Source organism: Vanellus vanellus (assembly GCF_965231255.1).
Source record: "Vanellus vanellus genome assembly, chromosome: 13".
Taxonomy (NCBI): Eukaryota; Metazoa; Chordata; class Aves; order Charadriiformes; family Charadriidae; genus Vanellus; species Vanellus vanellus.
The window spans coordinates 22,298,439-22,322,980 of NC_138918.1; the positions used below are offsets into that span (position 1 = coordinate 22,298,439).

General features: G+C 42.3%; 1 protein-coding gene across 3 annotated transcripts in view; it reads left to right on the plus strand.

Moving 5' to 3' along the window:
* Positions 1-24,542, plus strand: part of ANKHD1 (ankyrin repeat and KH domain containing 1) — a gene marked incomplete at its 3' end in the record, with an annotated part of 130,738 nt that overhangs the window by 41,392 nt on the left and 64,804 nt on the right. For all 3 annotated transcript variants that reach the window (XM_082490159.1, XM_082490157.1, XM_082490158.1), the window contains exons 3-8: positions 11,761-11,917; positions 16,463-16,610; positions 17,520-17,667; positions 18,647-18,880; positions 20,062-20,156; positions 24,241-24,478. In XM_082490159.1, coding sequence (XP_082346285.1) covers positions 11,761-11,917; positions 16,463-16,610; positions 17,520-17,667; positions 18,647-18,880; positions 20,062-20,156; positions 24,241-24,478 — 1,020 coding nt within the window. The remainder of the gene's footprint in view (positions 1-11,760; positions 11,918-16,462; positions 16,611-17,519; positions 17,668-18,646; positions 18,881-20,061; positions 20,157-24,240; positions 24,479-24,542) is intronic.

The window sequence follows — 24,542 nt, forward strand, 5'->3', positions numbered from 1 at the left end:
GGATAGCTAATGTCACTCCAGTCTTCAAAAAGGGCAAGAAGGATGACCCGGGAAACTACAGGCCAGTCAGCCTCACCTCCATCCCTGGAAAGATCAGCTTGTTCTGGGTGTCATCTCCAAGCATCTGGATGAAAAGAAGGTTATCAGAAGTAGTCAACAAGGATTCAACGGGAAGTCATGTCTGACTAATCTGATAGCCTGGACAGGCTGGAGAGGTAGGGCTAAGCCAACCTCATGCAGTTCAACAAGGCCAAGTGCAAGGTCCTACATCTGAGTCAGGGCAATCCCAAGCACAAATACAGGCTCGGCGGGGAACGGCTGGAGAGCAGCCCTGAGGAGGACCTGGGGGTGCTGATTGACAAGAAGCTCAACATGAGCCAGCAACGTGCGATCGCAGCCCAGAAGGCCAACCGTATCCTGGGCTGCATCAGAAGAAGGGTGGCCATCAGGTCAAAGGAGGTGATTCCGCCCCTCTACTCCACCCTCGTGAGACCCCACCTGGAGTACTGCATCCAGCCCTGGAGTCCCCAGCAGAAGAAGGACATGGACCTGCTGGAGTGTGTCCAGAGGAGAGCCACGAGGATGATCCGAGGGCTGGAGCACCTCTCCTATGAGGAGAGGCTGAAAGAGTTGGGGATATTCAGCCTGGAGAAGAGAAGGCTCTGGGGAGATCTTATTGTGGCCTTCCAGTCCCTAAAGGGGGCCTACAGGAGAGCTGGGGAAGGACTTTTTACTAGGGCATGTAGCGATAGGAGGAGGGGGAATGGCTTTAAACTGGAAGAGGGCAGGTTCAGATTGAACATTAGGAAGAAGTTTTTCACATTGAGGGTGCAGAGAGGTTGTTGAGGCCTCATCCCTGGAGGTGTTCAAGGCCAGGCTGGATGGGGCTTTGAGTAACCTGGTCTAGCAGGAAGTGTCCCTGCCTATGGGAGGGGGGTTGGAACTCTATGATCTTCAGGGTCCTTTCCAACCTAAACCATTCTATAATTCTATGATAGTGTGACTGGATGGGTGGGTGAGAGGAGGGCAATGGATGTTGTCTACCTTGACTTCGGCAAGTCTTTTGACACTGTCTCCCATGTCATCCTCACAGGCAAGCTTAGGAAGTGTGGGTTAGATGAATGGACAGTGGGGTGCATTGAGAACTGACTGACAGATAGAGCTCAGAGGGTTGTGGTTAGTGGTGCAGAGTCTAGTTGGGGGTCAGTAACAAGTGGTGTTACTCTGCGGTCGGTACTGGGTCCAGTCCTGTTCAATATATTCATCAATGACCTGGATGAAGGGGTAGAGTGTACCATCAGCCAGTTTGCTGATGACACAAAACTGGGAGGGGTGGCTGACATGCTGGAAGGCTGTGATGCCGTACAGCGTGACCCGGACAGGCTGGAGAGTTGGGCAGAGAGAAACCTTATGAAGTTCAACAAGGGCAAGTGTAGGGTACTGAGCCTGGGGAGGAATAACCCCATGCATGAGTACAGGTTGGGGGCTGACCTGCTGGAGAGCAGCTCTGTGGAAAGGGATCTAGGAGTCCTGGTGGATAACAGGATGCCCATGGGCCAGCAATGTGCCCTGGTGGCCAAGAAGGCGAATGGCATTCTGGGGTGCATCAAGAAGAGTGTGGCCAGCAGGTGGAGGGAGGTCATCCTCCCCCTCTACTCTGCCCTGGTGAGGCCACAACTGGAATACTGTGTCCAGTTCTGGGCTCCCCAGTTGAAGAAGGACAGGGTACTGCTGGAAAGAGTCCAGCAGAGGGCTACGAAGATGATTGGAGCATTGGGGATTGGAGCATCTTTGTTATGAGGAAAGACTGGAGGACTTGGGTCTTTTTAGTCTAGATAAAAGAAGATTGTGGGGGTATCTTATTAATGCTTACAAATCCTTAAAGGGAGGGTGTCAGGGGGATGGGAACAGTCTTTTTTCTAGTGGTGCCCAGTGAGAGGACAAGAGGTAACGGGCACAAACTTGAACATAGGAAGTTCCATCTTAATACGAGGAGGAACTTCTTTCCTGTGAGGGTGGCAGAGCACTGGCACAGGCTGCCCAGAGAGGTGGCTCCCACTCTGGAGCCATTCCAAACCCACCTGGACGCTGTCCTGTGCAACCTGCTGTAGGTGCCCCTGCTCTGGCGGGGGGGGTGGACTAAATGATCTCCAGAGGTCCCTTCCAACCCTGACTGTTCTGTGATTCTGTGAAATGAACTTGACCTCTCACTGAAGTCTCTTAGAGTTTGAGATCCCCCCAAAATCTGGCCTTTACAAGTGGGGAGGGAATAGCCAACAGAAGACTTGGAGCTTGTCTGAAGATTTTTATATCTGAACTAGAAGCTGGAATCTTAACTGATGCATGATTTTGGGTTATCATGACTTTGGTGTGGGAAGGGGAGTTAAATATTTATTTATTGCATTTTATCTTAGAAAGAAATTTTGGGGCAGAAGACAAGCTCTGTTTTTGATACATGACATTGGCTTTGTGGTACCCTGAACTGTCACACTTTGATAGGTTTACCACTAAACCCAACAGAAAACAGCCAAGGAACCGAACCTCTGTGGCAACAAGTAAACTAAGGAAACTTCGTTTCCATCTGGGAATGTCATTGAGTTGAAAACTGGTAAATAGAATACAATGAGAAGGGATGTTCTCCTGCCCCGGGTTTTTTATTTGGTTTTATCAGGTGATAAATCATCTGCTGAGGAAGCTGCGGAGCTGACCATGCATACGAGAGGAGTTACCTGCACTGTGAACATCACAGAGCAAGCCAGGGCAGTAGCTGTGGTCTGAAGCTCTGTGGTGGTTGCATGGATCTCGAACTCTGCTTCCCAGGAATGGCACTGCCTTTAGAGAAGTCAATTTTTAATCGGCATGGTAATAAAGAACGATATTAGCCTTCAGAAATGTTATTGGGTGACACTATTTGCGGATTCAAAAAAACTTTGGAATGTGCTGTTATAGAGCCTTTAGAGACCTGTATTTGTTGGAAAGGAAAAGTCTTTTCACTTATGAAATAGATAGTTGTAAGACAAATCACTCGTACCTTATTTTGCCCTAGTAAAAAGGGAACTATGAGGAAGACAAAAATTAGTGCTGTAAACTCAGGGTATATGCCGTTTAGTCAACAGTCCAGCTGTATTTCAGAGAGCATTGTGAATTTTATCAAGAAGTTTAGTAATGGTCAAGTGAGTTACAATTTAAGCACATAGGCAATGTATAGAAGCAATCAGAGCGAGCAGGTATATAATTGTTATTTTTTTCCTGCTGCTGAAGATGGGCTAGGAGACTAGTTTAGTCTGAATGAGGCTTGATCAGGCCTTTGAAAACACGACTGATATGTGTCACCATAATTTTATCTCCTTTGCTTTGCATTCACATCTGTCTTTTGGGAATAACCCTTCCTGTTAAATAGGGATTGAGGTCTCCTATCTTTGAGTTTGAGTATTGTATGGTGCAGAAAGACTGATTTAGGAAGAATCTGGAGCAGGAAGGGGGACCCAACCAATTTAGTTCATGTTCAAAGTAATTATTGGCGTTTAAAGAGATTCATATTATCTATGAAGTTGCGTGCTTGTTAAGCACTAATGAGCAATCCCATACATAATGGCACAGTAATGTGTGTTAACCTGCTCTGCAGTGATTATAAAGGGTATTACCAAGTGGCTTAGATATCTTCTCAAGGATGTGCCAGGCCATAATCAAAGCGTTCTTGGATTGGGATGATAGGGTAAAGTTATAAGCAAGTTTGTTGCAACACGGAAGTATATGGCATTTTAAATGTCAGGAGTGAGAATTCAAAAACTTTGAAAGAGCATTTCTGTTCAAAGTTCGTCTTCTGAATGATGCAAAAGATAAGGTAAAAAAAAAAAATGGTAAAAGAGTATTTGCTACCAATGTATTTATTAAGGGTAGGTGTGTCAGGAGAGGATTTATATGCTATGAAATCAATGTCAAAATACAGTTTTTCTTGAAGCAAAGTAGAATCAGCTGTTTCTGGACAGGTTTTATGTCATTATATGAATAATACTAGCAATGAAACGTAGGCAGGTAAGGCAAAGTGTAGTGTCTGAAATAACGATTTGGGGGTTTTTCGGTTTGTGGGTTTTTGGTGGTGTTTTTTTGTTTTGTTTTTTTTTTTTTGGACACGTGGATGTTCCAGATACACAATCTTTGCAGATTTTGGTGCAACAATTTGTGCATCATCGGATTACAGGCTCCTGAAGGTCTCCCTTCACACACGGTCCTGGGTACTGCATAAGATGTGGTTAGGGTCTGTAAATTTTGTGTGAGTTCTTCAAAGGCTCACTGGAATCATACGGAAATTTAAGGATGGCATGCTTAACTGAATAAAGAAGGCTTTAAACTTTAACTGCTTTAATGAAAAATTTTGTTTTAAAGGCCAAATGGCTTACCCAAAAATCCAAATGGCATAGCTCAGTCTCGTCTCTGACTTAAAACAGTTCTTTTCCTTACACAGCAAGTAAACTTTCCCTTGTAACTCTAATGTTCTTTAGCTTAGTGTGAAGTACAATTTTTTTAACAGCACTTTACCTTCAAGTTTTTAAAAGCATATGAATTTTAGAAAGATGACTACACTAGAATTAATTACTGGTATTTTTATAATTCCTGTATAGAAAGAGCACTACTCAATGTGTGGTTTCGTCCTTGAGGACTTCAGTCTGAGCAATCAGCATACAATAAAACACATCTAAATATTTAAAACTAATTCAAAAAATTGTAAAAATATTATGTCCCTCATTCTGATGTTGTAAATTAGATATCTTGATGCAGAAACAGTGAAACTTTAAAACGGCTATTCCTTTTGATCTGCTTGGCTTTGGACTGTTATTTTACAGGGAAGCATAGAGCTAGCACAATCCACTCTCACTTTAGATGGGCTGAAATAATTTGTGTTGTGTCCTTTTGCAAGATTAAAGCCCGTCTGTCTTTCCATTGCTGTGTTGTCACGTAATCAGTGGGACCCAGCTTTTTTTTTTTTTTTTTTTTGTAGCTGGGGTCTACTGGACAACTGGTGAGACAAAACTGGTCAGCGTTTCTGTGCCCACACCTTCCTCACCGGCAGTAGCTGTGCTGGGAGCACGAGGCGGTGGTTGAAGCCTGCCCTGGAGTGGAGCAGGCACAAGTCTGGCAGTGAGTGTGCTCTTGGCAGCTGTGCTCCCCAATTCCAGTTGCTTCCCTGCCTGGCTGCTGACTTCAGTTACTTGTTCCAGGCAACTAGAATTTTGCAAACCTTGCTTAGGCTTTAAACAGGGGCAGCAGGTTCGAGCTGATTCGGTGTTTTCCTGGGTTTGCCAGAAGATCAATGGGGGTCTCGGTGAGTGTGCTGACAACACTATACTTTGAATTACTGGCTCTGAAAATGATGTAATATGAACCTAGTGTCGGGGATGTCTTGTCATTGTCAGAGAGAAGTGAAGTACACACTTTTTTGTTAGTTACACGGGGAATTAGAAAATCACTTTCTGTTAACATTTACAAAGCGGAACGTTAACAACATCACAGAGAGCAGCAGCCTGATGGCTGATAGAATCTCTACTTGCTTCTGACACTGCTAGAATTTACAGAAAATAGTAGGTGCTAATTTTCTGTGGATGCTGCACTGTTTCTAAGTATCACCGGAAATAAACTTGTAACACATGGATTAAAAGGACATATAAGATCTCTTTTCTTTAGGTTCTCTTCCCTAGGTTCTACGCAGCGTGCCTGAACTGAATTCCTCTCGTGCTGTTAGGGGAACCATACCTGTGTCGACAGTTTGAGTTAAGCTGCCCGAGACCTTACAGAGCAGGTTGTGCTCAGTCCTGCTTGTTGCCTTCTTGTCTTGTGGTAACACCCGTGTGACGTGCTAGAATTAATACTTCTCTGGTAGAGTTACTGCTTCTTGGCACAAGACTATAGCAGTTGCTTTTGACAGTCTAGAACTTCTCAATTTCTCTGAATGGGGATTCCAATAAAGAAACTAAACCAAAGTCCCCTCTCTCCTTCCTGAACCCCTTGTTCGAGGGGCTACTTGTATGCCATGCTGATAAAAGCAGGTTCTTGATATACCATTTAAAAAAAAAAAAAAAAGACAGACACGTTTCTGAGCTACAATTCTCATTTCATTCTTCTTTTGTCCTTTTAAAGCTGTCCACATTTCCATCAAAACCTGCCTTTGGGATGACAAGTAATATAAGACCTTAAGGACGGGATGCTTCTAAGGTTCTGGGACCAGCAGGTGATTCCATGTGAGCTGAAGTTGAGTTAGACTTTGTGACGAACTTGAGATCAGAAATTGGACGTGTCAGCAAGTGAATGGCCTCAAGTGTGTGCTAGAACATAGGGTGTGCTGGAACTGACTGGGAAGGAACATAATCACCACTGAATCTGCAGTTTGTGAGAATTATTGGACGTTACCTCTTATGCTTGGATATGTTGATCTCTTTGGAACAATCTCCTTTGTTCAGAGTGTATGTTGACACCAGTTGTGTGTGGTATGAAGGACTTAACTGTGGGCTTTATACCAGAGTAATGTCTTTTTAAGGTATTTTAAATGGTGATAATTATAAGATACTAGCTACAAACTACACTTAAGTATTTTCTTTATCCTTGATATGAACTTTATCCACTTCGGGAGGGTAGAGCAACCAATGCTTCCATGAGAATGTTCCTTTTCTTGAAATAGAAGGGAAGGGAATGGTTGCTCAAGTGTGGGTATCTGACTTGTTCCTTTACTGCAGTGAACTTGAAACAGATTTGGCCTAGGTTATTTGTGTTGGTTCTTCATCTTCTTCTTTATTCATGGCTTTCAACTTCTGTGTTCGAATTGTGAAAATAGACAGATGTGGTTTTCAGAGAACGTAATCTCTGATTCCTCATGGCAAAATCATACCAGTGCTATAAGGTCCTGCCCTTCTGGGTTTTCCAGACACAAACCTGGTTGTGTTCCAGTTTTCCTGAGGTGATATCTGTATCTTTGACTTGTTAAACTTAGGAAGATCACACTGAGAGGTTACCAGCTCATTTCAGGTTACTCTAAAACTCTAACCTTGGTAGTTACATGGTAAGAACAAGCTGATGAGTCTGAAAGTCAACAAGGAAGCCCATGCTTCAAATCGGAGTGCTGGTTATAGGTGCGTAGGTGTGTATCTGATAAGCAAGCTTTTACCTTGAAAGGTGAGCTTCTTGTTCTAATACACCTCTAATCAACTTCAGGCTAATTTATATAGTTCAATAGTATGGCACTAACATGTGGAACATCTGACATTTTCTGCCACGAAGTTCAATCATGCTGTATGCCATAGTAGTTTTAAGAAAAAAAAAAAACAAAGTCATTTGCTCCAGACTCAACTAGTTATATAGTAGTCAGTTGTCCTGGAGATTTCATCTCAGTTGAACTGTTGAATTGTTCACTTGTTTAAACTGGTGGAAATAACCTTTTCAGATTCAGCCTGAATCTGTGTACCATAGACTTGGTGGTTTGTGGCCCAGTAGAAGGACTAATCTGCTTGCAGATCTTGGAACTCATACCTTTCTCTCTGATTTGGAGATCTACAATCTGTGTGTTGATGTGCTGGATGGGGAGGGGCCAGGTCATCTATTTCCTTCAGGGGAGACTAGAGAATCATAGGATCGTTTTTGGGTTGGAAGTGACCTTTACCTACCTACTTCTCCAGCCTGTCCATGTCCCTCTGGATGGCATCCCTCCCCTCCCTCGTGTCTACCTCGCCAAACAGCTTGGTGTCATCGGCAAACTTGCTGAGGGTGCACTCGACCCCACTGTTTGTGTCGCCGACAAAGATGTTGAACAGTACAGGTCCCAGTACCGACCCCTGAGGAACACCACTGGTCACTGGTCTCCACTTGGACATCGAGCCTTTGACCGTAACTCTTTGAGTGTGACCGTCTAGCCAGTTCTTTATCCGCTGAGTGGTCCATTTGTCAAATCCATGTCTCTTCAATTTAGAGACCAGGATATCGTGTGGGACAGTATCAAACGCTTTGCACAAGTCCAAGGAGATGACATCAGTTGGTCTTCCCTTGTCCACTGCCACTCTAACCCTTTCGCAGAAGGTCACCAAATTTTCAGGCTTGACTTGCCCTTGGTGAAGCCATGCTGGCTGTCACCAATCACCTCCTTGTTTTCGATGTGCGTCAGTAGAGTTTCCAGGAGTATCTGCTCCATGATCTTGCCAGGCACAGGGGTGAGACTGACTGGCCTGTAGTTCCCTGGGTCTTCCTTGTTTCCCTTTTTGAAAATAGGGGTTATGTTTCCCCTTTTCCAGTCGGCAGGAACCTTGCCAGACCACCACAACTTCTCAAATATAATGTCCTTAAATAGTGATTTCCAGGGCTACTATTCTTAGTAGTACTGTAAAGCCTGTGCCTTCTGTGGACCTATCTAATTTGTTTTTTAAATTCATCTTTTTGGCCTTTGTGTGGCAGCTCATGTTCTATGGAAGCACTTCTTTTCAGTTTGCTTATGAACATTTGAGTGGTGAGCTGTAACATACATTGGGAACATCACCATCTTCATATGGTTAATGGCTGTAGGCTGTTCTCAGTAAGACCAGGCTCCAGTGGCTCCTATAGGCTCTTTTCAGACTTACTCTGCAACAGTGATGAGTCCATGAAAAGAAGACGTTACTCAACCTCTGTGGTGGCTTCTGTTTCTGAAAATGTGCCATTTCCCAGCAGGAAGCACAGAATGTCAAACGCTGGGGCTCAGTAATGTGAGAAATTGCCATCATTTGTGTGGAAGGAGGATGAATTCAAGCAAATATGGAGGATGTCTTGAGGATGTTTTCAGTATTTGTTGGACAGGAGGAGACAAGCAGAGATTTAGTCTAGCGCCTCCATGTAGATCAGTGAGATTGCTGCTGTCGCTTTGTGCGCGAGGGGTCTCAAACACCTGGGAGAGTGACACGAGAGCGAATGGTTATGAGCTGAGCACAAACCCACTTCAATTAGAGATTAAAAGGTAAGGTTGGTAAGTCCTGCAGGAGACCACCAGCAGTAATCAAGAAAAGCCGATACTTTGGAGCAGGAGCTCTGCAGTGGTTGAAGTTCGTTTGTCTCTGCTGGACACGCTCTGTGGTGTGACTTCTCTTGCGTCCTGAAATCCCATGTGTGACTGCTTCAACAAGCAAATTTCAGAATGGAGAGAATAGTAAAGCGTAGGTTCTGCTTGTTTAGGTAACCTGTCCGATCTTAGTGATTTGAAAGGATTGAGGTAGCCACTTCAGTTTCAGGTGGCCAGGTCATTTTGTTTGGATGGTGTTGGTTTGTGGTGGTGTTGTTTTTGACTGGACTTTTTATTCCCCAGCTCCCTAGCAGTAGAGCTGTCTACCAGCTCCTTCATGAGACCTTTCTAAGTGGAGGGAAACTGCTGTTATGCTGCTCCTTGCTAGCAAAGTCTACACTTTTTAGCCTTTGCTCAGTGGTCATTTTTCTAAATCCTATAGATTTCTCTAGAGTAGTTTTCCACTTAGCTTACCATGGTGCCCAGCCTTGGTTGCAACAGTCCTACTAGCTGAGGCCTCGGTGCTGAGTTGTGAAGGCTTAATTCCCTTTCTTTCCGTGGGCAGTTCTTTGATGTACACTGCAAGCCAGCATGAGCCAGCACTGCCACCAGAAACAGCTAGTGTAAACATCTGGGTTGTTGTGTGAGCTGTCCTGGGGAACGAGGTCTATGTAAAAATCTCACTTTCGCTGTGTGTTTGGTACTAAATTGGTGCCTAAGTGCAGTTTTGCAGTGACTGTCCCCTCCTGCAACTGTGGAACCGGCACGACTTGCCTTCCCTTCTAAACCAACAGCAAATTCAGTTTACATTAATGTGTGAGGTGTGCGCTGTGGCGTTTGAGGCATGTTCTTTGCAGCCTTGCTATATTTGACAGCTGGGGCGAGAAGGGTTATGGCTTCAACAGTTTGATGATGGAAGGGGGAATGTGGCTGGGGAGCCTCTTCAAGTACGTGGAGTCAGGAGTCCATGGCCCTGTGTTTCTGTGCTCTGGTCGCTCTGTCTTGCGCTAGACAGGCTTCGAAAACCAGATGGGTGTGGTGTGGACAGATTTAGCCGTAATTTCTTATTTTATTGTGGAGTGGGTAATTCATTATGAATTATTTTTCATAGCACCCTGACAATGCTGAAGTGATGCAGAGGTAGGATGTTGGAGCCAGGGAGGTAGTGTGCTTGGATCTGAGCAAGCAGCTCGTCTCAGCCTTCGTAGCCCGTGCTCACTTTCTGTTGGCCAAGTAGCCTTCTGCACCCCATGGGGGGTGTCTGCCTTGCTGACAGGGTAGGAACTCCATCACTTCTGATGCTCTGAGCTAACACTTCCAGTACTGCAGCAGGGATGTAGGGTCACGCAATGGAGTGGGCCTGGCACATGCTGGCCTAAATTGTTTTCAGGGTGGAGAAATCTGGTAAGTATTGATTCTTACATTAATGAGAAGCAAACTGGCTGCTCTCAAACTGGGGCAATATATTGTCTGAAGACAACGTTTGAAACTGTCAAAGTACGATTTCAGTATTTATTCTGTAATAATTACAAGCTGGGTTGTGGTAGATGTGGTGTAAATCAATCTTGCAGATATAAGCGCATACCAAATAGCAGATCTGAGGTGAAAGATGAATTATTTTCAGAGGTTTATATCTAATTTGACCCCGTTTAACAGCTAAGGAATGGAAAAGTTACTGATTCATCGCTGGTGAAGCTAGCTAATCTGGAAACCAGTAACCATTTGCTTTTTGTAACTCATGAAATTGGTTGTTTTGTTTTTGGAGGGGTGTGTACTATTCATCGATGCATTTCTTTACACTGTTTGCACATTTGTATATGCAAATATAAGCCCTGCCTACACTGCAGAGGCAACCGTGCAGTGATGTTTGTGTATGTAAAATAGGCTGTGCTGAACTATATGGAGTACAACTACACAGCTGTGCCATAATTTTATATCAGCTGTGTAAATGAGAGGGATAAATACCTTCTTATAGTGCTGTTCTGTATTTGCCTTCAGCTTTAGTCTTGCAGCAAAGAACCTGTTTTTAAAAAAGAAGCTGTTACAAAAATTGCTTGAGTCTAAGCATTTCTACTGTGTAATGTTAGAGTAGAGGGGGCACTGATTTCAATTATACTTAAAATATTTAAAATTTTGTTTCATAATTTTTGTGCCTGTAGCTAGAGCTGTGCAGTTTGGAGTGATAAATTAGTGGGAATTTAAGGTAATAGGTTTTTAAATTTTTTTTGTACTCTTGAAAAGGGAAAGGTGCATTAGAGCTAAGAGCTAAGTCTACTTCATTTTGGGTGGAGCTGGGTGGGAAAAGGGTAATAACTTTACATTTTAAATTGGAGAATTCTTCATATTCAGAAAATATTAAACCAAGTCTGTGGAATAATACCTGTTTCCCAAACTTCTGTTTCTGGGCTTGATCCCTGGGCTTATCCTTATTCTCCTGAGATTTTTTCCTTTTTTTTTTTTTTTTTTTTTTTTCCCCCCCCTCTTCAAAAGTACGAATTGGGAATTTGGGGGACAGGTAACAAAGCTGCCAGTTGAAAAATAGTTTTCTTACTGCCATGTTGTAGTTAATTATGTTAATGTTCACGTCTTAAGCAAATGTTAACAGTTACTTTTAAGTAGCTGATTTTCTGGCATGTTTGCAAATGATTTTTAACTAATAGTGCATGTGGCTGATATCTAAAACAGTGTCTTTGCATTTCTTTTGTGTGACTTTCATACTAACCTGACTGATGAACGAACATACACTGAAGGAATTGGTAAATTGTCCACTGCCGATGGTAAAGCCTTCGCAGATCCTGAGGTTCTCCGGAGACTGACGTCCTCTGTCAGCTGTGCACTGGATGAAGCTGCTGCTGCATTGACGCGGATGAGAGCAGAGAACAATCACAATGCAGGACAAGTGGACAAGTATGTATCGATCGCTCCCCACCCCCAGTTTCCCAACTATCAACTGTAAGTTTGTATTTTTGATTTCAAATTCGGTTAATTTTATAGTTGGTACTAGGTCCTCTGCTACCAGCAGAAGCAAAGTTATTGAATCAGAAGGTGTAACTACCGTCCCGTTGGATTATTGGCTTCAAAGTGTAAGAGAAAAGTACAAAAAATGTTACTTTCTAACCTGCTGCTCTTTCTCTGTAGTAGACAGTTGATTTCTTTTTCAAAAACTGATTAAATTCTTAGCTGTGATAGCTCTGTAATTACTGCCTCAGCATACTTGGTTGGAAACTAATGATTGTAGTTCATTGTAGAAGTTGGAAGAGAATACCAATACTTACAGGGCAGGTATTTGCCCTGGGATCTTGCTCAGGAACTTAGGGGAAAATGAAACTGTATTATATGATAACTTTTTGTAACTGATAATTAATGAGGATAGCATTTAATTCTCATGATGATAGAACTGAGGATTTGTCCTATGTTGTCAAAAGCTTTCTTCTACATTGGTAATTTCAAACCATCTTTAGGGGGCCTGAAATACTTTCTACTGTGACAAGTGATGCGAATAGTTCTTAAACTGTTGGGATGGTGTGACTGCATATACTGTTGAACTTCAGATCTAAGATAAAAAATTGAAAGTCTTAAGTTTCCTTTTGTATGGATGTCCTCTTGAAGTTCAGATTTGGGATTTGCAAAACAAAGTGCTTACAGTAAGGGCAGTAGTCTTGAGTCATTGCTCAAAATGTAAATACAAAGATAGAACAAATACAGTTTCATTTCCGAACTGAAGCTAGAGAAATTACTTGTGGATCAAAACGTGGGGAGATAAACATATGCTGGGGAAGCATGCTTGAATATAAAACGGAAGCATACAAGAGGTGAAAGCAGGCCAGGTGGCCCACAGGGAATATAGAGACAATGTCCAAGCATATAGAGACGTGATTAGGAAAGCCAGAGCCCACAAGCCAGAGCCCACAGAATCTGGCAAAAGGCATGATAGGCAAACAAGATACGTTAGTGTGAGTATACCAGCTGCAAAAGGAAGATGAGGGAAGGTGTGGGCCTGCCTCAGAATATGGCAGGGAACCTAGTGACGGGGGACACAGAAGAAGAAGAAGAAGAAGAAGAAGAAGAAGAAGAGGTAATGAGTGCTGCCTTTGGCTTGGGCTTTGCTGGTGAGGTTTGCTTCAGGGAATCCCAAGCTCCTGAAATGAGCCGGAAGGTCTGGAACAGGGAGGGCTTGCCCTTGGTTGGTATCAGGTCAGGGAGCATTTAAACAGATTGGACATAGTCCAGCAGACGAGTTTGTGGGGCCTGATAGGATGCACCCATATGTACTGAAGGAGCTGGCTGATGTCACTGCGAGGCCAGTCTCAATTTATTTGAAAGGTCACAGGGAATGAGAAAAGTTCCTGAGGACTGGAAGAAAGCCGATGTCACCCCTGTCCTCAAGAAGGGCAAGAAAGATGATCGAAGGGACTTACAGGCAGGTCAGCCTCACCTCAGTCCCTAAAAAAAGGTGGTGGAGCAAATCTTCCTGGAAGCCATTTCCTAACACAGTAAGTACAAAGTGATGAAGGGAAGTAGTCAGCATGGTTTCACAGAGGGGAGACCAAGCCTGACTCGATAGCCTTCTACCCTGAGATGGCTACATTGGTAGATGAGGGGGAGAGCAGGTGAGAGGGTGCTGTTGATCTTGACTTTAGCGAGTCTTTCACACTGTATCCCACAGCATCCTGTGGGACAAGCTGAAGAAGTACGAACCAGATAGGGGGACAGTGAGGTGGATTGAAGACTGTCCAAAGTACTAGGCTCAGAGTTGTTGGTATCGTTGTTGGTATCACAAAGTCCAGGTGAAGGCAAGTTGCTAGTGATATACTCCAGGGGATGGTATTAGGGCTAGTACTGTTTAACATCTTCCTCAGTGAACCACGTGATGGTCCAGAGTGCATCCTCAGCAAGTTTGCAGATGATACAAAACTGAAAGGAGTGGTTGATAGACCAGATGATTGTGCTGCCATTCAGCGGGACCTTGTCAAGCTGGAGAAAGGGGCCAGCACGAATCTCATGAAATTTAACAAAGGGAAATGCAAAGTCTTGCACCTGGGGAGGAATGTCTCTGTACATCAGTACGGATGGAGAGGGCTGAATGGCTGGAAATCAACTTTGGAGAAAAAGACCTGAGTTCCATGTGGACAACAAGTGGAACATGAGCCAGCAATACACCCTTGGAGCAAAGGTCAACAGCATCCTGTGCTTCATTTGGAAGAGCATCCCAGTGTCTTTCCTGTCACTTTTACAAATTGTCTTGGAAGTACCTCAAAGGGAACCTGAGCAGGGAGCAAACTGGAAGACCTCTTGAGGTGCCTGGGTCAACTAGAATCAACTACTTGTTTTAATAGGTTTTTCCCAGGGTGTATTTGGTTTTTCAGTAGTCGTGTATTATATGAGGTGGCTTAAGGTCATCTAAGGGTGATGGATCTGTTTCAGGATTTGTCTCGCAGGTTATAGTGTTGGGTGGCCCCCATTTCTAAAGGCTAGACTATGTGTGTGCAAAAAGTGCATGCATCCCCACCCTTTCCTCCCAGCTGAAGGTGGGAACCTGAGCCGTAAATGCCAGGTGAGGTGTGGGTTGCAGCAGAGCTGTGTGCCTGACTGCTTGTGCCATGAGCACACAGCCATCCCTTACTGCGTCGCGTCCTAGGAGAACGTGGCAGGTGTGATAGTGTCCTGCAGCCTTTTACTGGGATCCCATTGCTTCAGTACATGGACTTGACTATGCGGCCAAATAATAAACTTTACCAAGATGTCAGTTATTTTGTTAAAATAGGTAGTGATTACAATGCAAATGTAAGCGATCAGATACTGGTCAGGTCAGATCTCAGCTCTTATCTAGCAGCTGCTAGCACAGTTTATTTCATTTTGGGGTATATGGTAAATGAGCCCCTTTTAAAGTAGGGGCTTAACATGGTTCAACCATTGCAGTCTTTGAACAATTGAAAATTGAAACTTGTGTGCTTTCCTGAGGGAACTCTGTGCTCAAATGGATATCTTCTTCACTGTGAGTGAATTTCTTGACTGAACTTCTGTCTTTTACAGAAGAAGAGTAGATGTTTGAGGTTTTTAATGAATCTGAGCATAACTACTTTTTGTTTTAAATAACAAGCTTCCGTATCTTGCAAATAAAATATACTGATAGGAATGCATCACACTCAGTCCACTACTGTTTCTAACAGAATGCTCTTCCTCCCTTCCCCCTCCCACCAGGGCATTAACTATGGTTTGGTTCCCAGTGGCTGAGGGACCATGATTCCTTGCATATATTTTCTAAATAAAATTATATCATCAGTTGGAGAAGTGTAACTGAGTTGGTACTGAGCATGACTTGCTCTGTTTACACTTCTTTTTAGCAGTGCTGTAACAGTTATCTTTGCTGTTAAGACTGGTTTTTTTTTTTTTTTTTTTTACAGAAAAAGATTTAAAGGACAGGTGACTTGGTCTGAAATAAACTGAAGCTCAGCTCAGCTTTCTCAAGATTTGTTTAGTGTACTGTTGTAGGTCTCAGGGGAAATAGCTGTTGTCTGTACTCCAGAGGTTAATGATGGTTAAAGTAGTGATTATAGACTTCTGAGCTTTTAGGTGCCAAGAACTCAGGATTTGTGTTGTCTTTTCCTTCTAATTCTTAGCTTGTAATTACCTCTCATGGCTTTTTTTTTTTAAAGTATGAGTTAGTAGTGTTCCATGTAGGATTTGTGGTAGTGTTGCAGTTTAAAAAATGTGCATTTCAATTGCTTATTTTATCCATCTGAAAACTTCTGTGATATGCTTTTAACAGTGCCTGACAGGAAACATAATAAACTTCTGTAAGGCTCCTCTCTTTTCTTCCTTTAAGATGTCATTTAGTTAAGGTAAGGATTTTTCTTTGAAATGGCTGCTTAAATTAAGAAACTGGTGTTTTCAATTAAAAGAAAAAAGCTTTGGGTTAGTGCAGAGAAGGAGACAGTCCCACTACAGCAGAGACAATGGTCAAGAGTTTGCAGTATTCGGTATTAGTGGTCTCTGTGATATTAGGCTGTTCACTTTTTGGCTCTATCTCTACTAGAAATTTACCTTGATACCTGTCATCAGCAGTTTGTTGTGGTCATAGCCTCTGTGCATCTGGCATTCCACCAAAGTGTGAATAGCATCAGTGAGATTTACTTCTGTATCTTGCAAACACCAGAAACTATGTAGTTTTGAACACTCTTCTCCACATCTAGTATATATGAGAGCTTGTGTGAGTTAGCTCTTGCCTGCATCAGTTGCTAATTTAGACATAAGCCAGGTCTTTTATCTCTGTTTCACTATGGAAATAATGTGTATGCATTTTCTTAAAAAAAAAAGCATAAGGTATCTTTTCTAGTAAGGCTTAGGATTGATGTCATGAGTCTTTACTTAAAGACTTCTTCCTTGCATAGGAAAGCTACCCATCTATTGCAGATTTATTTTGAGCTTGTTCTGTGGTAACTGATTTTCCAGTCGCAGTTTGGCAGAAGCATGCTCAGACGGGGATGTAAATGCTGTCCGGAAGCTGTTGGATGAAGGAAGAAGCGTGAATGAACATACTGAAGAAGGGGAGAGTCTCCTTTGCTTGGCCTGTTCAGCAGGATATTACGAATTGGCACAAGTAAGTAACAAATGTAATTGCAACTAAACCTTTGTGAAGCGTTGTCTAATGGGCTTCTTTGATAGGTAAACATTTTAGCTGTTCTGATTATAACATTTTTTTATAATCTAAACAGAATATCTGTTAATATATTGTGGGATTCCAGTTATTGTTTGTCTTTTTAATGGAAAAGGCCGTCATATATGCCTTTAGGTTTAAGGGACTTGTCTGAGGGATGCATCTTATGTTTTATGATGTATCTACTCTTCTGGCATTGTTCTAGATGTAGTCAAGCTGTTCTGCCAAGAATACATTGCAATAGGATCTAAAATAGCAGCAAAATCAAACACTACAAGTGGTTACCTTCTAAAAACTCATGTCTCAGTCACTCAGCCCTTTTTTAATCACATCTGTATCAACAGTGCATCGATTTGTGTTATTTTTTGGCTTTTATACTTGTGTATCTAAGGGCAGAATTTGTGCTGCTTTGAAGATGTTTAGGTGATAGTTCTCAGAAAGTGGCCAGCTTTATGTTTTGGTGCCAGGCAAGAGTCCAGGGAGAAAACTGTTTACCTGTAAGCTTGGCCTGACGTGTGCTGTGGTCATTAATGAAAGTTTACAGTTTCTCTGCTGTCATTCTGTTCAATGAATTGCCCTGTGACTTTTGAAAATGTCAGTATTGCACTGTAACTTAATGATAATTTTAGCAGATATGAACAACTGTAGGAACCCAGCATTTCCTGAAGCAGAACGCAGTGCAGATAGCAATGATAAATGGTGCTGGGGAGTGCCATTGTGTTTCACCACTGGGGGTACTACTGCAAGGGGACGTCACAGCAGGCTGGGGAATCATTCTCACAAGCCCCGCTGAACTAAAAACGAAATGTTGGTGTTAAAATTTATTCATTAAAGTGAACTTTTTCTCTCTAGGTGCTACTAGCAATGCATGCAAACGTTGAAGATCGAGGGAATAAAGGAGACATAACTCCCTTAATGGCAGCTGCCAGTGGAGGCTATGTAGATATTGTTAAACTTCTCCTTGTTCATTGTGCAGATGTCAACGCGCAGTCTTCAACAGGTAACTGGGAAGCAGGAACACGAGGAATTAGTAAGACTGGCACATAAGGCGTGCAGCTGTTCTGAAGATCTGTGGTTTTATATGACAGTTTCATTCACAAGAAAACATAACAGGAACTATTAAGAATAGTTAACGATCAAATATTAAAGATTGTTTTTAGTATCAACTGTAATGGAAAGCACTGTTCCTGTGAAAACCACTGTGGTGCTAGATGACCAGAAAAATACACAAAGTTTAGTTTTTCTCATCTATATAATCCCAAACTGGTCGAGACCCGTTATTTCAGTCTATTGCTTTTTACCAAAGAGGAGGTACAATTCTTTGAGCATTGAATGTTGTCTGTGTTGCTGATGCTTGACCACAGCTTAACTAACCTTGCTGAGAGTATTAATCTGCAATTGGGTTCTCCTAATATTAAGATAAAATTTGAACAAAGTTTAAATTCTAGAAGTCGTCTGTCTGAACTAGGAAATGTTATTTTTATGGTGATGATGAGCCATATTAAGCAGACCTTACCTTAAAATTTACTGTAGCATTTAAAACATGAGACTTATGTGATTCTGTCACTTACAGTGCCAGAGTTTTAAATTACAAATTTATTTTCAGCCAGGCAGTGAAAGTTTTTCAAGGTGATTACAGGATACAGTCTTAGGCAAAAAAACCCAAACATGCCTCCCCCCCCGCCCAAACTCAACAATGAGTGTAAAAATTACTCATTGATCTTTTGTGTGCTAAAGTAGGAAACATAATAATCAAAGAAAAAATACTTGTTCGTAATACTGGCTTAGTATTAAAACTCTTTCACATTACAGTTGTGTTGGGATTTTATACCCAGCCTGAAATTATTGGCTGGCGTAACATTGCTGTGCTGCTAGTGATGTACTTGGTTTTGTTCAGAGCTGTTAAAACTAATTTCCTTTCCTGTATTAGGAGTTGGGTGATGGAAAGGGCTTTCATGTAAACTTCTTCTTCCCTGCAGGGAACACGGCTCTCACTTACGCTTGTGCTGGGGGCTTTGTTGACATAGTGAAGGTGCTATTGAAAGCTGGTGCTAATATAGAAGACCACAATGAGAATGGGCATACCCCCTTAATGGAAGCAGCCAGTGCAGGTCATGTTGAGGTTGCAAGAGTATTGCTGGAATATGGTGCAGGAATCAACACTCACTCCAACGAGTTCAAAGAAAGTGCACTTACACTTGCATGCTATAAAGGTATTGTCTCTTGCCTCGTTTTGTATTTTTGTTGCAATTGATTTGCTAGGATTTATCTAACTAAGACTTCCAGCCATACTTTGAATAGTTTTCTTAAGAGTTTTGGAATACTGGGTTTTGGTTTTAAACTCGATGTCAGGAAATGCTCATCCATGGTGTAGTGGTAGTAAGCCTGTCTACTTGCGTCCAAATGTGGTGGACATGTATTTGACATGTTGCGGATGAAAACTTGTGACTGGCTGCGTCCAAACTTGTGCTTTGACACACCACCACTCTCCTCTTCCCCCACTACTGCATTCCCTGTTTCATTCAGATTCCCCTCACTAACTATCTGCAAGTTCTGAAAACATCTCTGTTAGTTGATAGGAAAATGTGAAGTTAGAATGAATTTTCCCGGAATACCTGATGGGGTGAAAATCCTATTGTTATTACTGGATACTTTTCCTAAAACTTTAATAGAGTGATGTAATGTAAGGACTTCATTGACTAGAGACGTCCTGTATTATTTTTGGCAAAAGCTGGTTGAACTACCTCGTTTTCCTCTCTGTTTATGTAAAATGAAGTCTTGTCTTGGAGGAGGGTGCTCATTGAGAGGGTAAGTTCTAAAATGACAGAAGCCATAATAGAATTGAAAACAAGTATTGGTAAAGTTCAGTAGAAGCTTATAAAAATAGTGTCAGATAACATAATATGACATAATGCTTGTATCTTAGTTCTCAGAAATATGTCTGTGAATGCTATGATTGAAAAGCTTAAGTTCAGATCTACATGAACCTATCGCTAAAAGGTAATCCCCACCAAGTGTATGCTGCCTTGGAACACTTAAATGTTATGTCAGTATAGAGTTGAATAAGGAATAAGCAGTCTGTTAGATCTTGAAGTCACAAGGAAAAGTTCCTGTTGTATAAACTTGAATGAGAGAGGTCTGTTTCCATCTCATAGTTGAGCAGTATTTTTGGGAAAGACTGTCTAAAGTCTGGCTGTCTGTTTTGCATCGGTATTTTTTGGAGTACTTTAAAAAAAGCAGGTTTGTGAATTAAACTTGTAAAAAAAAAAATAAAATAAATTCTTTAGTTCTCTAAGAAACTATGGATGTCTAAATGATTTCATTGTGTATTGTCTGTACCTCTAAAAGTTTACAATATTAAATATTTATTTATTTTGATCTGTTTCATTTGAAGGCCATTTAGATATGGTTCGTTTTTTGCTTGAAGCTGGAGCTGATCAAGAACATAAAACAGATGAGATGCACACAGCACTAATGGAGGCCTGCATGGTAAATAGCCTTTATTTGTATTGCTCCCTTTTCAATGAGAAGAATAAAAGAGATAATAAAATAAAGTGAGCCTTTGTTAACAAGCTGGTTTGGGTCTGCAAGTGAGCGTGTGTTAGTTTTTATTGTAAGAAAGCCTTTACTGTAGTTACCACAGGTGGCCACCTTCTCAGTCTAATTGGTCATAGGGAAAAATTATTCTAATTTTTGAGTGTGATGTGTTTTTTTTAAATGCTGCCTATGTGAATTGTTAGGGATAACTGATCTGCAGTGCAGTAAAGTAGTAGGTTGAGCCCAAGTCACTGTTTCTTTTGCAGTGTAAGAGTCCACCTTTATCTCTATCAATAAGGTCTCTCAGATCACCACGGTGCAAGCCTCCCGGCAGTGCACTGAGCTGGATGACTAATGCATTACACACGGGTCCTTTCACCACTGCAGGAAGTGTTTTGCATGTAGAGATGGTTTGTTCTCTTCTAGGTTTCTGTAAATGGTGCTCTGAGGTTTTTCTTTTGGGGGGGGGGGAAGCAGTAGGTCAAAAGTAGTTTAGTTCTTAGTTTTTGGGCAACTCATATAATTTCAAAGCAGCCATTGAGGAAAACCTTCCCTTTCCAACAGCTTCATTTAAATAAAAGGTTCTATTGTGTCAAAGCATATCTGCAACCATTTTTGTCCAGACCTTAGGTGACCTTTTATCTATTCTTCAAGCTGGGGAACTTCTTGGAAGAAAGAACGGGGACCTTGTTTTCATAGGAAGCACAGCGAACAGGGGAAAACTTAATTTGCTACCAGTAGCCTATAATCCTTAGAAGCCAGGCTGCAATGTTCCTCCAGTCTTCTGAGAGCTGGAGGATCAAGTGTTCTTTTAGTGCAGTTGTGGGGTGATGATGCAAGTGATCAAGGTCAGATTATAATGTCTCAAGCTGTGCTGAAGTCTTCCAATAGTGAGATGGTAATAGTATCCTTGAATAGTCTTCCCTGTATGAGATCCTGGTGCCAATAAGAAATTCAGAAGGATACAGTTGCAGTGGCTGTCACCTAAAGGAGTTTTCGGCATGGCTGCAAACTAAATGTTTTAATCAGCCTGCTGTTCTGTGGTGGTAAACTCTGAACACTGGGTTGACTTGGAGTCTGTGAAGTGTCTTGCTTGGGCAAGATAAAGTTGTGTGGGTTACCTGCACGTTTGTAGCTCTTGGATGTTTCAGATTAGTTTGCATTACAGGGTATGTATTGACCTTTAAAAGCAACAGAGAGGAAATTGATCCTTTGAAGTCACAACTCCAACTCAAATGATGGAATTCGTTCCTTGTTATCTTTCGGCTGCACCCTTGCAGAAGGGAACCATTCTGCCAAATTATCATGACTTTTCCCAGTCTTCACTGTTTTCCAACTACTGAATGCTGCAAATACAGGAAGCTGAGATATCTGGTCTCTGACCACCAGTTATTTTGTAAGTGTCTCTGAGTTTTAGTATGCTTTGGTCAAGACGGAATGCCACACCTAGGACAATGCCTTTAGTCAGATGAGGTTGTTGGTTTTTAGTCAGCTTCTCTGAGAACAACAGCCTGATTTAATTTACAGAATTGATTGCTGTCAATCTCAGGCTACGTACTGCCTGCTTCATAGTCAGCTTAAGACAATTGTTGACAGGAGTTGCGTGTTTGATATCCCCCTTACCTCCTTGTCTGCTCTGTGTTAGCTGTTTGAGTTACTGGCTGACAATTCTGGTGAGATCAGAATGGGGGACTGGTAGTTTGCTTGAGGGTGCTGTTCTTAGTACATAAAAAGTTCTTTAATTTGGGGAATTAGTGGAATTCTTAGCTTTATAACTTTATAAACCACCCCTAGGTATCACTGCCCTAGCCTAGGCAGCTCTGGCTTGAACCTCGGGCAGAGAGGTCATCTAATGTCAATTTTTTTTTTGCCATTTAGTGTTGCCCAGTTTTATTTAGATTTCCTTCCAAGGACACAACATAAAAACATCTGCTATTTGCCACTGAAATTGCCCCTTTTTACGTCTTCCTCAGGAAGAAGTATTCTTTGGTTCTCTAGCAAAATCTATCAGCATGTGTCGGGGCTAGTTTAAAGAATTAATCCAGCTTAACTGTCAAATTCCAGGAGAACCACTGTGTCAGGACACAGGGCTCTCAATCATCAAAGCTGGGTGTCAGTTTACTCCTGGAAGAACCCCGTGTTTCTTTGGATGGCAAACAGAGTGACCAAGGTGATGCACCTAATGCCTGCGCACCTGCAATACACAAGACAGCAAGTAGTTTTCTTTCCACTGAGAAACACAAAGAGCATGCTTCAAGTCTTATACTTGGAGTTCCCTTTCTATCCTTGTTACCCTGTTCATTGTCCATGCTGAAGAAAGGTCTAGTGTGAAATGTCCCCAGATCAGGTACCCTCAGACCTTCCGTATTTCACTGAGCACTCTCTGTGTGGCTCAAACCTTCCAACTTTGATAGGTGTAGTTTGTAATCTGTTTCAATTTTCCAAGATCTCCACTCCAAATTGTTCCACGCATTCGGGTCCCAGTTTCTGAAGTTATGTGGAAAAAACCATGTGACTGTTTCTTCTTTTGTAAGGCCAAAACTTCTTTATGCTTTCCCCTTTTCAGAGGTATCGTGGCTCTCTGGAAACCACACTTTGGGTGAAACATGGTGTGCTTGTTTTGGCTGGAGTAGAGTTAATTTTCTTCACAGTAGCTGGTATGGGGCTATGTTTTGGATTTGGGCTGCAAACAGTGGTGATAATTCAGGGATGTTTTCATTACTGAGCTGAGCAGGGCTCCCACAGTCTCAAGGCCTTTCTGCTCCTTACCTGCCCCGCCAGCCATGGGCTGGGGGTGCACTAGAAGCTGTGAGGGAACACAGCCGGGACAGCTGTCCCCAACTGACCACAGGGATTTTCCATCTCATATGGCGTCGTACTCAGTATATAAAGCTGGGGAAGAAGAAGGAAGTGGGAGATGTTGGGAGTGATGGCATTTGTCTTTCCAAGGTCACTGTTATGCATGATGGAGCCCTGCCTTCCTGGGATGGCTGAGCACCTGCCTGTGATGGGAAGCAGTGACTGTATTCCTTGTTTTCCCTTGCTTGTGTGCGTGGCTTTTGCTTTACTTATTAAACTGTCTTTGTCTCAACCCATGAGTTTTCTCACTTTTACTCTCCCCCCTCCCATTAGGAGGAATGAGCAAGTGACTGGTGTTGCTGAGTTGCCGGCTGGGGTTAAACTACAACACAGGGGGTTTTGGTACTTGGTCTATTTCAAGTAACTTTGAGGAGTTCAGTGATAGTTTTTTGAAAAGCTGACAGCTGCCTTTACATGCTTTGATTGGTTAGGGCTCAGACTGCTGTGGCAATCTGCATTCTATTCTCTCTATGGCAGATTGCTTCACCCCAAGGCACTTTGGATTCTCCTTTAAGAGTTATTTGAGACTTCCCTTCTCCTGTAACCTACCTCATTGTAACCTGCTTCAGTTTCTCTGTAGGTATCTTTTCCAGGATCTAGAAACTGCCAGTTGGAGCTTTTTTTCTGTAGAAGCCATGAATCAACTACAAAGAAAAACAAAATCTTTTTTTCAGTAATTGTTTTGGGGTTTAGTTGCGGGGTGGGTTTTACTTACGGTACTTGTTTGCTATCTCTGTTACTTTTGTTTCCCAGTTATTTTCCTGGATATTTCCCTCCTCCCCTGGGAAAGAAGGAAAAAAAACAACCACCAAACAACACATATAGAATCATAGAATTTTCTAGGTTGGAAGGGGCCTTGAAGATCCTCAAGTTCAACCATCAACCTAACACTGCCAAAACCACCACTAAACCGTGTCCCTAAGTACCACGTCCACCTATCTTTTAAATACTTCTAGCTCTTTTTCCCTCATGTGTTTAAGCCTAACTTAGATGTAGGCAGAAATCTAAATGTGAGTTTCATCCAGGTATTACCTATGCCTATAAATTGAGCCATCATAAATAAAAAGACCCTATCTTTTTTAGAATAATTTTCAGACCTAGTATGATAGTGATTGCAGCAACAGCATCGAGGGGCTTCCAACTGTTCCTGATTTTTATGTTCATCTTTGTTTTGTAGGATGGACACGTGGAAGTGGCACGTTTGCTTTTAGACAGTGGTGCTCAAGTGAATATGCCTGCAGATTCGTTTGAATCTCCACTCACTCTGGCTGCTTGTGGTGGACATGTGGAGTTAGCAGCTCTTCTGATCGAAAGGGGAGCTAACCTGGAGGAAGTTAATGATGAAGGTTATACTCCTCTCATGGAAGCTGCCCGGGAAGGCCATGAAGAGATGGTAGCCTTGCTGTTGGCACAAGGTGAGATCATTGTTGGTTTCTCGAGCTTTTGTTATGAAGAATGCAGTGTTGACCGTTTGCCATT